Raw genomic sequence first — 15,607 nt, 5'->3', positions numbered from 1 at the left:
CTTTTACGGGAATAAGACAGACAGCAGGCCTCCTCTGACCCTTAAACCTAGTGTCTCACAGTGAGGGTACCTTGCCAATTCTTTTGCCTTCCACAGCCAGGGCCTTCATCTTAGAGAAGTAGTGGTAGTAAGTGGCTACGTAGGTGATGATTGATTTCTCATCAGGCTGATCCACATTCACATCTGAGGAAAAGGACCATCTAGGTGAGGTAGACATCAGAAACCTGCCTTTCTTCCAGAAGCAGACCTAAAACCTGACTGACCCACCTCATGCTAGGGCCCCCAGCCCTCCAAGGCTAGCACATCTTTTCAGATCCCTTCAGATCAGGGGCTCTCAACCCGCCCAATGCTGTGATCCTTTCAGACGGTTCCTCTGCTCTGGTGACTGCCAACCATAAAGTTAGTTTCGTTGCTACTTCATGACTGTAATTTTGCTGTTGTGAATCATACTGTAAATATCTGCTATGTAGCCCCGGTGAAAGGGTTGTCTGACCCACTCCTCACAGGCCCACTCCTCACAGGCCCCACTCCCCACAGGACACACGACCCACAGGTCGAGAACCAATGCTTTAGAGCCTAGTCAATTATTCCAACTTTCTCTTCGATATGGGAAGGGCCTGCCAAGCAGAGGGGGAGAAATCCAGAGGCCCAGGAGACTTTCTACACAGAGCATGTGATGTACATTAAAGCAAGCATTCCTGACTGAGAGACAGTGGGGCAGGAACTACAAGTTAAGCCTCTTTTAGTACCATCTTGGGGCATGGTCACTGCTGTTGTTCCCAGGCTGGTTCCCAGGTTCAGCCCTGGGTATTCCCAAGGAGGTAAATATCCTTTCAGACCAAGCATTCCCTCCACACAACCATAGCTGACGATGACATGGGATCCCTGCGCCATCTGACTTGGGCCACATTACTCCTCTCAAAGGCCAGACGAGGAGACTGGAAGCCTTTCACAGCCTTCAGACACACCCACGCAAGCTGGAACTCCTAAAGTCATGTCAGTCAAGTCATGAGGGCCTTCCCTTTACTCCTTGTCCTGCAGAACAGCCATGCTTTGCAAATGTTCTCCAAAGAACTTTGCATTTAGTCTGCTTCTGTCTCTAAGTAACCAAGATACTCTGAATGACAGCTGGATGACATGCTTGTGATTCTGAACCAAGAGAGCTATGGGTGGGTGAAATCAGGGAGAAAGAATCTAACTAGCCAGAAGAGCTAAGAAGGAAAGCTTCCAACGGGGGCTCGCAGTTGGCTCTCCTCCCTTTTCTGGCTGCACCCAGACCGCTCTGCCCTGCAGGAGCTGTGAGGAAACAGGCTCTAGGGCTGGTTTGAACCTGAATCGCAGCTGTACCAGGTCTATGACCTTCAGCAGGTCACCTCACCTTTAAAGGCTCAACCTCTTCTGTAAACTGAGGAGGATTCTGGCAGAGGGCTGTCGTTAGGACAAGTAAAGTACGTGGCCGTAACGCGCCTTTGCACCACAGGGACAATTGACCACGGGCCACTTCTTAGTGAGAACCAAAGGTTGTACAGCTTAACCAAAACCCTAAAATTTTAGAATAATTCAGAGATCACGGGAACCATAGTTCTCTCATTTTATTTTTAAAATTTTTATTTCTGTGGTGCTAGAGTGTGCACAAAGACCACTCTACCTCTGAGTTTCATTCCCCGCTCTGGTCTTCTCATTTTGGAGAGGAGGAAACTAAAGCTAAATGATTTTAAATCATACTGGCGCTGAGCTGAGGCAGAACCTACAGCCCAAAAAATAAAGTTGGGGCTTCCTTTATTCATACAAACTTTGTTTGTTTTGAGATAGAGTCTCATGTAGCCCAGGTTGTCCTCAAATTTAAGGAAGGCTGGCCTTAAATTCTTTTTTTTTTTTTTTTTGGCCTTAAATTCTTAACCCTTCTCCCTTTGGCTGCTGAGTACTGGGATTGCAGGCATAAGCTAACTTTTTTTTTTTTTTTTGGCCTTAAATTCTTAACCCTTCTCCCTTTGGCTGCTGAGTACTGGGATTGCAGGCATAAGCTAACATACAGGTACTTTCTTTTTTCAAGACACAACTTTCTTTTTTTTTAAAGACACAACTTTCATACCACAAGGTTGTGACAGTCATTGCTACTGCCTAATTCCATAACATTGGCTGGTCCTCCCTGGCAGCCACCAATTTGCCCCTGTCTCCCCACACCTGACTGCAGAGTGCTGACCCACCTTCAGGATCCAGGAGCTTGGTCAGACCGAGTTCCTTTTCCGCCAGATTGAAAGCATTCTGCAGGTTATAGTGTGCATTGCATTTCTTTAGGGACTCAAAATCCAGTAGGTCTGGCCTGGGGGTTGGGGTGGGGGACAGAGCATACCAAAAGCATGTCAGAGCCTAAAGAAAAAGATGTAAATACCCCAAGCCCACCCCTGGTATACCATCCTACTTCCTGACTCCTTTCCCACATTCTTTTGCCTTCCTTCTTTTTAAGTCAGGGTTTCTTCTTAGGTAGCCTCGGCTGGCTTGGAACTCACTCTGAGACCAGACTGGCCTTGGATTTGCTATTCTGCTTCTGCCCCCAAAAGACTGGGATTTCCCTTCATTTTCCCCCTCTATAGCTATGCTGTAACTCAGCCACTCTCCCAGCCTCTGCTGTGTGCTCCTGGGTCATTGACCCACGTGTTCACTAAACCTGTCTTCTCACCGGTGTTTATGCACGATGGCATTAAATGCCAGCCCATCTCTCCAACTGGTGGTAAAGTTGTGCACATTGACATTGGGATACCTATAAAGAGAAAACAGTGAGTGCTTCAGAGCCCTGGTCTGTGATATAAGGACATTGGGCAGGTTGTGAACCTGAGAGGCCATCTCAGTGTGGCCCACCCCTACAGCCATGCTCCTGGGCCTCCTCACCCTGCAGTCTTCATCTGGCACCACAGCAGCAGAGCGTCCTTCGCTGACTTCTTCTCTTTGTTGTCTTCTGTCTCCACACTGATGTCTTGGATCTGAGAAAGCAGCAAACAGGACTTTCACTCCCCAAGTGGTGTCTTGGTGATACCAAAGACACTCAGGGAAAAATCACAGAAAACTGATCTTTAGGAACGCTGAGTGATGGAACAGAACCTGGGCCCTTATTTTCTCGGCTAGTGACACACACTTTCAGGTCCAGGGGATTTGAAGCAGGATATCAGTGGAGCGGAAGTGCCCACAAGTGAAGGGCGCTGGTTCTTCCAGGCGGAGAATATGAACAGGTGAATGGATGTTTTCTGAGAGCTCGTTTCCAAAGACAGAGCTGAAAGAGCTCTGCTCTGGGGGAAAGAGGGGATGTCAGAGGAGTTGAGAGACACTGAGATAGAGTGTAGCCTCGCAAGCGACTGCATGGATGTGCTTCAATGGCAAACTGCTCCAGAAAGTTCTATATGCTCAATTTTTAGATTTAATTATTATTTTACTTTTATGTATAGGGGTATTTTGCCTCTATGTTTGTCTGTGTATCATATGTGTATCCAGTGCTCTCAGAGGCCAGAAGAGGGCATCAGACCCCCTAGAACTGGAGTTAGAAGTGGTTGTGAGCTGCCATATGGGTGCTAGGAATTGAACCCAGGTCCTCTGGAAGAGTAGCCATTACAGTGCTTTGAATTCCTGGCCTATCTCTCCAGCCCCTTAATTTTTGTATTTATCTTGTCATGGACCATCAGTAACAGTGTGGGGGTATAAAGCTGGCTGGTACACAGCTCACACCTTAGATAACACCTGGAGGATACCTGGAATCGAAGGATGATGGTCCACACCAGCCCCAGAGTCAGACGGTGGTTTCCATCCACAATGTCATGGGAGCCCATGTTTTCCAAGTGTACTTTCTGCTCCTTCAGGAACTGCAGTGCTTTATCCACATTCTCCAGGCAGTGGATCCGCATTCGGCCCTTTGTGGGCTTTGGCTGTGGGCGGATGGAGGGTACAGTGACATGGGGCCATGGTTCTCCTCCTTCCTAGCTTTCTCAACAGCCTGCCCCATACCTCCCATGATCTCCTAGGGCCAGGCCAGAGGCCATGGAGCCCAAGCACGGTTACAGATGAGGCCTGGCAGATTAAGATTCCCAGGGGAATTAATTGCACCCAGAGAGGGTGGGAGAAATGCTTTCAATGGGGCCACTGTTCCTATCTTTGCAAAGCATGGCTCCCATGTAATTCATGCAGCAAAGCCTCTTGGAATGAGACCATCCTCTAGGCACAGGAGTCATGGATTTGCTCAGCTCTCTCTAACACCCCCCTGTGGTTTGCTCCCTTGCCAGTCTCCGAGGTTCCCTTCTGTCTGTTACCCCAGCTCACCAGGGTCTCTCCCGAGAGCACCTCCAGGAGCCTCAGGAGGTTGCGCCCGTCCCGCAGGTCGCTGTACAGGTCTCCCACCCGGCATGTCACCCGGGCCAGGTGGGAGTTCACCCACTTGGTGAAGGTTTTCTTCTGCACGGCTTCGCGTTCATCTGCAGTGGCAAGAAGGCGTCATTTCTGTCCTTTGAGGACAGTAATGCTTGAGCTGGGTGTGGTGGCGCACACCTTTAAGCCAGGTGGATCTCTGTGAGTTGGAGACCAGCCTAGTCTACTGGGAGAGAGTTCCAGGACAGCCAAGGCTACACGGAGAAACCCTGTCTCTGGACTGGGTGGGGGTGGGGGGTGGAGAACAAGACAGACAAAAAAAGCCTTAAAAAGAAAGGATAGAAGAAACTGCCCAGGAAGGAGATGGGGTTAGGCTTCAGTGAACAAATACTGGACAACTTACTCAGTGCCTCAGTTTCTCCACTTGTAGGATAAGCATATTACTTCCTATTTTATTGAGTCACTACAGTAACTAAATGAGGTACTGGGATGATACTCCTAGTGGGTGTCCAGTGCTATGTGGCTCCCTCCTGGGGAGCTTTGCTAAGGGCAAGCCCTCCTTCTCCTTCAGATGTGGACAAGGGAGGGATTGTGTGGGTCTTTTAAGGCAATTCCCTGTTCCGGGTCACGTACAGAAAAGGTAGGTGACTCTAATCAGAGGCAGGGTTGCACAGTTGGCTGTAGCAGATCCAGGCCTAGAACACCAATACCCCAAGATTCAGGAAGAATTTATAAAAATTTAGTTCGGGCACGGTGGTGCATGCCTTTAATCTTGGGAGGCAGAGGCAAGCCAATCTCTGAATTCCAGACCAGACCGTAAGATCCTATCTCAAACAAAAACAAACAAACAAACAAACAAAGAAATAAGAACTTGCAAGTTCAAAGGAGCAAGGCAGGTGGAGTTGAGTGCCGCCAGCCTTCAAGAAGGCAGGGGAGGCCAGGTTCCCAGGTCCCCGGGTCCCCAGGGGACTCCTAACAGGGGATGCTGTCAAGCTGCACAGGAAACTGATGATTAAAAGCTTCGTAAACAGAAAGGGAGAGAGTACACTCTGCACCGTGAGCCACTCTGGAGGTCAGGAGTTGTGCCGGTCGCCCAGAGGAAGCCCCATGTGGGTCTCAGCCCCAGTGTTAAGTGTGTACCTCACATCCAGCGCCTCAGAAAGCCAATTTCACATTCCTGTGCACCTCCCCCGTAAAACAGCCACACCCCCATGTTGACAGAGGTTTCTGTCCCACCAGGTCCCCCAGACGTTCAGTTCCCAAAGACCATTGCCCCACAGTACACCCAAGTCTATTCCTGACTTTCTCACCTCCAATTCCTGTGCCTATGCCAAACACAGGGTCCTAATCACCATATGGGACACCCCTAGCCCTTGTGGTGCCTATGGTGACTCTGGACCTCTTAGGAGTCGAGGGCAGAATCCAGGGAGACCTCCCTGACACTGGGCATGCTGGTGTGAGGCACACAGGTAGACTAAAAGTGGAAACAGTACCTAGAAAACCTGGTAAAACCAGGCACCAAAGTGTGGCATCACAAGACACCTACAACATCCCTAAACACACATACTGTGAAATAAGCTTATCTGAGCCAAGATGAACATTTCTGTTCAGATCTATGGGACCTGTGTGCAAACTTCTCCTTAGACACACTCCCCATTTTCTCCACATCTCCCCTCCACAGCCATCCAGAAGCCCAGGAAAACACATAAAAGTTCTAGGTCCTAGGCCTCTAGACCACTCTTCTCTCCAGCATGGCCAAGCTATGAGGGTGAGCCACCGGGGAGACTGCTATGGCCTCTCTAGCGGATGACAGGAACCCAAAAGCTCCCTTCATCCTCATCACCTTTGCACCCAGCAGGGCACCTCAAGGTCACACCCCGTGTGCCACCCCCACCCCATCATCCAGTCTCATTCAGTGGGATTCCAGTTCTCCACGAGCCTGGATTCTCTGGCTACCTGCGATGATTCCCTCTAAGTTCCACCACGTTGTTGCTCAGCACAAACATCTGAGTCACCGAAAGCGTTAGGCATGGGTTTCTGGGCATGCTAGCTCTCCATATCCCAGGTCCCCCTTGGCACAGCAGGCTCCCCTCTGCCCAGGGAAACTCACCTTGAAGCTGTTTGAAGCGTCCTTCCAGCACACTGGCATACAGAGCAGGATTGATGAAGGCAGCTGGCGAGAGCAGGACGCCCCCAGGGTTCTGGGACCCCTCCACAGCCTCATAGTAAAACTCGTCAGCCCCGTTCAGGCCATTTCCATGTACCCTGCCCACTCCGTTCGCACTCATGGTGCCTGCTGCCTCCTACTCAGCCTGTGGCCCAGAGTCCATGCTCCCCTGCCAGGGCAGGGCCAAGAGTGTGTCCCCTGAGCCTGTGCTGGTGGGGTCCAGAAAAAGGCTTCCGTACCTGGTGGGGTGGAGTTGTTTCAAGTATGCCGGGAGTTTCAAGGAGTGGGGGAAAGTTATGGGATGCCTGAGCTTCTGAGACAGTAGGGCACACCTGGTTGTGGGGAGAGGAGACAGAGCAGCTCCAGACAAACAGGTCGGACAGTGGCGGGGGAGGGGCAGGCTGCTCTGGAGGAGGAGCCAGTTGGGGCTTGGCCAGGCCCTGCAGGGGCGGAGGAGGGAGTTGCCAGCACCCAGAGACCTGCTCGTCAGGCCACTAGTTGCCCAAGACTAGGGAAAACCTGCCAGAGGGGGCCCCAAAGCAAACCCCTGTTTTCAGAAGGTCTGCAATGGGTAGACCTCTCTGGGCATTGCTGGGTGGGCTTGCTTCAGGACGACTGAACTTTGATCTCAGCCCTGAGAGCAGAGAAACACAGGAACAAGGAGATCCTGGAAGTGGAGCCAGGTGTGCTGGTGTTGACTTCTATGGCCTTTGGGGAGTAAGTATTGTGACTGTCCTCCACTATCAGCCCCTTTCCTTTGCCCACCAGCCTCCTCAGTCAACATCCCAGCCCCCATACACCGAATACTGGGCACATCTATCAGATGCCCTTCCTACCTCTTCCTCTGCTTTTGTCACTGGTAGCCTACACTTGTTCCGCCTAGTCATTTAGGGTTTATCTGGCACCTACTGAGTGAGTGGCACTGTGCAGAGCAAAGCCCATTCAGAGATGCCTCTTGAGAGGAGCCCAGCCTTGAGCGGGGGATAAACACTCCACATGAGCACCGAGTGGTGTGTGTGTGTGTGTGTATGTGGTGACAGTTCTGATTGGTGCCCGTCTTGTGTGCACAGTTTGACCATATTGGGAAGTATGTGTTAAATGCTCAGGCATGGTAGCAGTACTGGGTGGCATGTGGCATGCTTACAGACATGGTGAGAGCTCTGAATGGCAGCTGTCATATGAGCTAGACTTGGAAACCTTACTAGGTGGCATGTAGCATGTGCGCATAGATATAATGACCACATTGGTTGGCGTGTGACCTGTACAGACACAGTGACAGTTCTGGAAGGTATATATCATTGCTGATATCATGAGCGTTTTGGGTAGCATGTGCACAATGACATCGATGATAGTACCAGAGGGTACACACTTCCCCATACATACCCCACATTTCTTGTCTTCCCTGAACTACTAAAGTGCCCGTATGAGTGTTTCATCAGTCAGTTTTCAGTCCCAGTCAGGAAGATGCCAGGAGAGAGTGACCCATGAACCCCACAAGCTGTAGCCATTTTCTGGTGCTGGGAGGGCAGAGTAGGATTTCCTGGGAAAGCTTCTGAGAACCCTAAGTTCTGGACCCTCTGTCTAAAGGCTCAAGTTCATCCTTCTTGAGAACCTGCACTTGTAAAAACCATCAAGGCCTCCAAATCTCTTCTGCTGGGAGCCACCCCGCCGGAAGATCACTCCTTAAGTGGAAGTAATCTCTCATATTGGAACTGGCTGGGCCACGGGCAGGTCAGGAGCTATGAAGAAGGTGGGATGAACGTGGAAGGCAGATTGGGTGGGTGGCCTTAGGGTGTGTGGGTGACTCAATCCCAAAACAGCCACTGGCTGGTGGTGTCAGGTGGCAGCTGTACTCTTGTTGCCATGACCACCCCCCACCCTCAATGCAGGGAGGCCTGTCAGACAGGTTTGTTTGTGCCCAGCACAGCCAAGGGGAGAGTCCTGGCCATAGGGAGGGCAGGGGTTGAGGTGGGGTGGGCAGAGAGCAAACCCTGGGAGAATGGGAGGGTGGCAGCTGAGAGAACTGCTCCAGGGAACAGGTAAATAAACAGGAGTGACAGGCAGCAGGTAGAAGGAACAAGTGGGGAGAGAGCCAGGAAGATAATGGGGCCGGATAGGGAACAGGTGTGGGAAGTGACAGTCGAAATAAGGGAAGACACATTGGGAGGGAAGGTGAGGGAGAGGTGGATGGGACAGAAATGACAAGCAGAGTAAAAAGCAAAGCACTGTAGGGACAGAGACCTGACTCAGGGCTTAGGTCATGAAAGGAAGCTCATCCACGCAGCTGGGCACTCCCAGGGTTAATGTGAGTGGCATCTCCAAGTTAGGGGAGAAGGGAGCTAAGTAATACTGTTCAATGCATGAAGTTTGACCTTGAGGTTGGACTTGGAGACCAGGCGTCCGAATCTGTTGCTTCAGAGCAGCAACTTAGAAAACGAAGTCAGTCATCCCATAAAGACAGAAGATTCTCCCTTCCAAGCTCATAAACCCACCTCCACCCATCTCATCACCTCCCTGCCCCTCCCTGCCTTTCCTTACCTGCCAGGGCCTTGATTCTGGACCTCTCAAAGAGGCGGGCTGAACTGCTGTCATTGTCCCAATCTGAGTCGGGCAGGTCCCAGCGGTTGTTGATGTCACTATACTGGCCCTGGATCTCCAAGCTGTCGAAGTCTGTGGGTGACAGAGTGCTGCTCATGGTGGTGGGTGGCTTCCTGTTCCTACAAGAAGACGCGGCTTGTGAAGAGCGCTGGGGGTGCTGAGCCTGCCACTCACCTGCCCTTCTCTCTCTTTTTTCCTTTTTTTCCTTCCTTCCTTCCTTCCTTCCTTCCTTCCTTCCTTCTTTCTTCTTCTTTTTTTCAGACAGGGTTTCTCTGTATAACAGTACTGGCTGTCCTGGAACTTGCTTTGTAGACCAGGCTAGCCTCAAACTCGGAGATCTACCTGTCTCTGCCTCCCAAGTGCTGGGATTAAAGGTGTCTGCTACCACCACCAGGCAAGTACTAGGTTTTGAAGTAAGGTTCTTCCTAAATTTTTAAAAAAAAGGATCTTGTTCCCCTCAATAAATAAATAAATAGCCAGCACTCAGGAGGCAGAGGCAGGCAGATCTCTGAGTTTGAGACCAGCTTGCTCTACATAACAAGTTCCAGGACAGCCAGAGCTACTTGGAGAAACCCTGTCTTGAAAAAGACTTTTTAAATTTTGCTTTATGACATGGATGTTTTGGTGCATGTATATATAATATATATAATTAGTGTACCAGATGTTTGCCTGGTACCCAGAGAGGCCAGAAAAGGGTTGAAATTACAGATAGTTGTAAACCGCCACGTGGGTGCCATGTGGGTGCTGGGAATTGAACCTGGGTCCTCTGAAAAAAACACCACTGCTTTTAACCAGTAAGCCATCTTTCCAGCCCCTCTAACTCTTCTTCAAAGCATCTGGTACAGAGAACATTATTAACATCTCCCAGACATCCTGGGGCCCTTTAGCAGTGGCCTGAGGGATCAGCACTCAACCCAGCCTCAGTGGTCTAGGCTATGGTATCTGGATCGTGTATACTTGCCAGTACTATTTATGACCTTAACTTAAGCAAACACACTCTGTCCTCAAATGAGCTTCAGATTAGCTGCTGGGGATTTTGTTTTTTGAAAGTCTGTAAGGTCCAAAGTTCTGGTGTAAAACAACATTTACTAGCCACTCAAGGGAATGGGGGGGTAGAAAGTTGTAACTTTAACAGAACTCTAAATCCCACATTTTTCATTTTCCTAATACCTCTTCACCACAAGACAGTTTAAACTCATGAACTACTTCATCTGGTGGTGGTGGCCCATGCCTTTAATCCCAGCACTCAGGTATAGTGATGCTTAATTTGTATTTTAATAAAGCCTGCCTGAAGATCAGAGAGTAAAACAGCTGCCCTAATCAGCCTTACAGACCAGGTAGTGGTGACACACACCTTTAATCCCAGTGGCCACACTAGTTTGCCATAGAAACCAGGTGTTAGTGGTACATGCCTTTAATCCCAGTGCTAGAGAGGAATATAAGACGGGAGGAGACAGCTCTCAGGCTCAGTCTCATTCTGAGATTCCTGGAGGCAGGATTGCCATTTCTTTCAGCAAGAGCTAAGAGGCAGTGGCTGGCTGTTTTGCTTTTCTGACCTTCAGGTTGAACCCCAATATCTGTCTCCGAGTTTTCATTAATCATGCTACACTCAGGAGGCTGTGACAGGTGGATCTCTGTGAGTTCGAGGCCAGTCCGGTCTACAGAGTGAGTTCCAGGACAGTCAACGCTATTATACAAAGAAACCCTGTTTTGGAAAAAAAATACCTGATCTGGGAAGGAAGGAGGTGAGGAAAACTTCTGTGGTTTGAAGGCTGGATGGTGAGGCTCTATCTAGGTGGGTAGAAGTGTGTGTGCACATGAGCACACAAAGGCAGAACTTAGCTACTATGGTTAGCTGGTTCCGAAGGGCTGAGCGTGCCCTCGGGCGGGGTTGGGGAGCGCCCCACACCAGCGCTTTTCTGGGAGTGACATGAAGGAGATGTGTTCTAGTTTCCTTTCAGTTGCTGTCCTAAGATCTTCTGAGGATTTATCTGGCTTATACTCTCCAGTTGCAGTCCATCACCGAGGGAAGGCAGGGCAGCAACGGAAGCAGGAGAAGCAGAAACCACAGAGGAATGTCCTGCTAGCTAGCTTCCTTTTAGGAACATACTTAGTTGGTTTTTTTTTTTTAATACACCCCAGGGCCCCCTGCTCAGGGAATGGTGCTGCCCACAGTGGACTGGAGCTTCTTACATCAACTAACAATCCAAACATTTCCCACAGGCATGGCCACAGGCCCATCTCCTCCGGACAACTTGTTAATGGAGACTCTCCTCTCAGATGACTGTAGGCTTTATCACACTGACAGTTTAAACTGACTAGGCCAAGCAGTGAAGACTTCCGTCCTGCTCCGATTACTTCTCTATCCCTTAGTAATCCTTCCTCCTCTGCACTTCACTCAGCCCTGTGGATACAGCTATTATACATTACAGTGCTTTTCACATTTACGACACGTTAGTTGTGTGTGTGTGTCTCTGCTTGTTCCTCTTTAACTCCTTGAGAGCAGGGGTAGTGAGCGCTCTCTCTCTCTCTCTCTCTCTCTCTCTCTCTCTCTCTCTCTCTCTCTCTCTCCTTCTCCTTTCTAGGTCCAGAAGAATAGGTATTCAATAAAGAGATATCATATGAATTCATCATAATTCCTATTTTGGCCACTGAATCAATGTCTTTCTTAGGGATGAAGAAAACACTCATGCAAAGAATGGAGACAGGAGAGAAGACCTGTTTCTCAGGTGGAGGACTTTCAGGCCTCTAGTCCCTAGATTTGGTCGTTCCTTACCCTATAGATGAGCAAGGGGTTTAATTTTCACTGGCCTAGGGCTCCTTTCCCATCATTTCCACCAACAGAGCCACTGGATTTGCTCTGTAAATATTTATATGAAACTAAATTGTAGGGCAGAGTTGAGTCACCCTGAGCAAAGAACACTCTAAGCCAGGCATGACCTGTGCCAGCCAGCTAACAGTTTTAGCTTCTGCACAAGAAAACAGAATCTGACTAGAAGCCCTGGCCTTAGCCCTGCTCTGTGTGTGGAGTTAAAATCTCCTCACCAACAGTCCTTGTCAGTTCAGCTGAAGGAAGGGCATTAGAACCCAAACAGTCTCTCCACAGACCCCAGCAAAAGCACCCCCTTATGACACCCAGCTTCCCCTCATTATTTTATTATACTATTTTCCTTTTATAGGAAAAACCTCACTACAATCCCCATCCCTGTGCCTTGACAGTCAGTTTCTCTAGCTCTGGACCCCCGTCGTCTTGTACAATATGTTTTCTGTGCTCCAACAGCTGCCAGCTCCAGGGTCTTAAAGTTTTCTGCCTGAGATTTCCCTACCCAGACCATCCCTTACATAGGACCTGGGTCTCTGTGCTCAGTCTTCCAGCAAACCTCCAGCCACATGACTGTAGAGAATCCTCAATTTTCTTCTCCAAGGATTCCTGAACTCCAGCGGAAGGAAGGTGCCACCATTAATCCAGATTACAGTTCTGCATTCCCTCATTCTTAGCCACTGACCTCAACCAGGCCCAAGAGGCTTATGTGGTTAGCATCAGGCTAGCAGTACCTCCCATTAGCTTCAGGCTGGAGCTTTGCTACAACACAGGCTCTGCTTAGCCAGGGGCTGGTGCCCACCCAAGCACTGCGGAACACAGGCTCTGCTCAGCCGTGGGCTGGTCCCGAGTCAGCAGGGTCCCCTCTCACTTTCCTCCACTGGCACTGGTTTGAAAAGCTAGAAACCCTATTTCCTGCCCTGCCTCGTCCTCCGATTCCTCTTCTCTCCACATCCTGCTCCGATTACTTCTCTACCCCCTTAGTGATCCTTCCTCCTCTGCGCTTCACTCAGCCCTGTGGATACAGCTATTATACATTACAGTGCTTATCACATTCAGGACACACCAACTGTCAGTTGTGTGTGTGTCTCTGCTTGTTCCTCTTTAACTCCTTGAGAGCAGGGGTAGCGCTCTCTCTCTCTCTCTCTCTCTCTCTCTCTCTCTCTCTCTCTCTCTGTCTCTGTCTCTCTGTCTCTGTCTCTCTCTCTCTCTCTGTGTGTGTGTGTGTGTGTGTGTGTGTGTGTGTGTGTATGTGTGTGTGTGTCTGTCTGTCTGTCTCTCACTTCTCTCTGGGCCCAGCAGAATATGTATTAAAGAGACATCACATGAATTCATCATAATTCCTATTTTGGCCAATGAATCAATGTCTTTCTTAGGGATGAAGAAAACACTCATGCAAAGAATGGAGATGGGAGGAGAAAAGACCTGTTTCTTTTTTTTTTTTAATTTATTTATTTATTAAGGATTTCTGCCTCCTCCCCGCCACCGCCTCCCATTTCCCTCCCCCTCCCCCAATCAAGTCCCTCTCCCTCATCAGCTCGAAAGAGCAAACAGGGTTCCCTGACCTGTGGGAAGAAGACCTGTTTCTTAGCTGGAGGACTTTCAAGGTAAGCACTAGCATGGGACTAAGGAGTCACAAATACAGATCACATGACCTGAGTGCTGGGCCACTGGAACAGATCACTGCCTCCCTCAATACCTATTTCTGGTTTGGCAGATCTGGAATGGGCTGGGACTTTGCATATCTAATTCATTCCCAGGTGGCCCAAAAGATGCTGACGAAAGGCGCTCACTCAGAGGGCCACTGACCAAGCCCGCAGCTGCAACTCCTTCGGGCAGCTTCGAGGACTGAAAAGCACAGTTCCGGGGGTGAGTATGACTGTGGATGACTTCTAAGTACGTGCAGGTCTTATCTAGAGCTAAACTAAAGTACCTCTTCCCTCTCAGGGAAGCAACCCCAGCCCCAGACGCGACAGAGCAAAAGCGAAGCGGAAGTGAGCTCTAGAACTAATCAAACTGAACTGATTCTGAGAGGAAGGAGGGCAGGGCTGGACAGCCTTGGGAAGCCGGGGCTGAATAAATGACCAGCGGCTGAACAATACATTAGGACAGATAGGGACTTGAGAGAAATAAAAATCTCATCTGACTCAAAGTATAAATGGATGGATTGGCAGGGAGAGAAAGGGGAAAAGAGTCACAGTGAGATGTGGGGTGCTTAAGAAAGCAGGAGAAAGAAAGAGAAGAGAAGAAAGAAAAATAAACCCTGATCTTTCCCAGGCAGTGTTCCTGATGAAGCTCAGGGCTCTGCTAGGAGGGAATGGGGAGCCAGGCTGAAGACGCGCTGATGTTTTCATTTTCTCCTTTGAAATCTGCTGTTTAGGCTGAGCTTGGTGCTGCACACCTGTAATCCCAGCTCCCAGAAACTGGCAGGAAGATCACCTGGCCTAAAACCCAAATAAATAAAAAAAATCCTCCACCCGGGCATAATTATTCAGACTCATTTCCCCTCCTTACCACCCCCTTCCCTATGCTTGAGCTTACATCAGTCTCTTAACCAGAAAAGTCTAGCTCCATTTTAGCTCTTCCCTTACCACTGATCCCGTCCTACTCTTCTCAACATGCCAAGAGGTTGCCCCACGCTCAAACTGAGATACACACAAACACATCTGGAACTCACTCTGCTCTCTTCTCCTTCAAGAGAAACCGGGTTGTGGATACCGACCGGCAATGCCTACAAACCCAGGCTCTGAAGACTGGAATTGTAATGGGGACAGCAGCTGAGAAACAGCCCACGGAGAATCACGTTAGAACAGGGGCAAGCCTCCATCTCAGACAAGCATGCAGTGTCATGAGGATTCTGGGGTGCAGTAGGCTGGAGTCAGAGTGGATGGTATAAACGGATGGTGGAGCTGGAACTGAAACCCCAGTCAGGCAGCTGTCATAGGCAGACTTCACTGCCCTGTAAATGTAGAGCCCCAGAAATACCTTACACAACGCTTCCTCGCGGCCTGAAGGTTTCATCCTCTCTAGCAACTACAGTCATCTCCACCAAACAGTGTCCACCTCTCATACCCATGCGAGACCTAAAGGGCAGCATGGAGCTAGCTACCACAGAAGTGAGGAGAAGCCCACGAAGCCTCATAGCCAGTTGCCAACAAGCTGCGGAGCTGGAGGAAGCTGGGTATTCACAGGCCCCGGGCAGACAGATCCAAGCACATCCCCAGTCCCCCGACCGGCGCCGGCTGGTCCCCGCAGGAACCACCGCACCAGAAAAAGCCTGCGCTGCCAGACGCGCTTCGAGCCCAGGCGACCCCGATCCATCAGCGCGCCTGTCAGCTCAACTCTTCCAGACTCTTCTCTGCGCTCCATAGATGTCCGCGTGCCCCAAGCCTCCACCCCCACTGTCTTCAGTGGTACCTGGCTGGCCCGCACAGAACCCGGGCACTCGGCGTCGCATCCTCCCTCCTGGTCCCAGGACCGACCCCAGCGCCTGTATGCGGTCGCACAAAGCGCGCCTCCTTGCCGGCCGGGACAAAGCGGGCCGGGGCGCCGGAGGCACTTACCTGGGTGCAGAACGCCTGCCGGGTAGCGGGAGCGCGGCTGGCCGGGGCGCACTGCTCGGCGCCGCGCCCACAGCCGGGTCGCGAGGGGTGGCTGCGGGCGGTCACAGG

At 50.4% G+C, this 15,607-nt stretch overlaps 2 protein-coding genes across 3 annotated transcripts in view; one reads left to right on the top strand and one right to left on the bottom strand.

The window, feature by feature from the left end:
• The window catches only part of Sptbn2 (spectrin beta, non-erythrocytic 2), a 42,977-nt gene that overhangs the window by 26,353 nt on the left and 1,017 nt on the right, over window positions 1-15,607 (bottom strand). Inside the window, exons 1-8 of one of the 2 annotated variants that reach the window (XM_005351681.3) lie at window positions 15,500-15,601; window positions 9,056-9,234; window positions 4,306-4,457; window positions 3,741-3,914; window positions 2,890-2,981; window positions 2,681-2,761; window positions 2,208-2,323; window positions 71-183 (exon numbers count right to left, since the gene is read on the bottom strand). In XM_005351681.3, the coding sequence (XP_005351738.1) occupies window positions 71-183; window positions 2,208-2,323; window positions 2,681-2,761; window positions 2,890-2,981; window positions 3,741-3,914; window positions 4,306-4,457; window positions 9,056-9,212 (885 nt within the window). In that variant the 5' untranslated portion in view covers window positions 9,213-9,234; window positions 15,500-15,601. Of the gene's footprint in view, window positions 1-70; window positions 184-2,207; window positions 2,324-2,680; window positions 2,762-2,889; window positions 2,982-3,740; window positions 3,915-4,305; window positions 4,458-9,055; window positions 9,235-15,499; window positions 15,602-15,607 lie in introns of those variants that run through there. The other variant, XM_005351680.3, reaches the window with a different exon arrangement.
• The window catches only part of C8H11orf80 (chromosome 8 C11orf80 homolog), a 112,415-nt gene continuing 112,115 nt past the window's right edge, over window positions 15,308-15,607 (top strand). Inside the window, 1 exon segment of the mRNA XM_013347785.2 lies at window positions 15,308-15,599. Coding sequence (XP_013203239.1) covers window positions 15,308-15,599 — 292 coding nt within the window.

Source organism: Microtus ochrogaster, chromosome 8 (genome assembly GCF_000317375.1).
Source record: "Microtus ochrogaster isolate Prairie Vole_2 chromosome 8, MicOch1.0, whole genome shotgun sequence".
NCBI classification, from domain to species: Eukaryota; Metazoa; Chordata; class Mammalia; order Rodentia; family Cricetidae; genus Microtus; species Microtus ochrogaster.
Note: the sequence above shows the minus strand (reverse complement) of the source record. Positions and strands in the feature narration are given on the sequence as shown.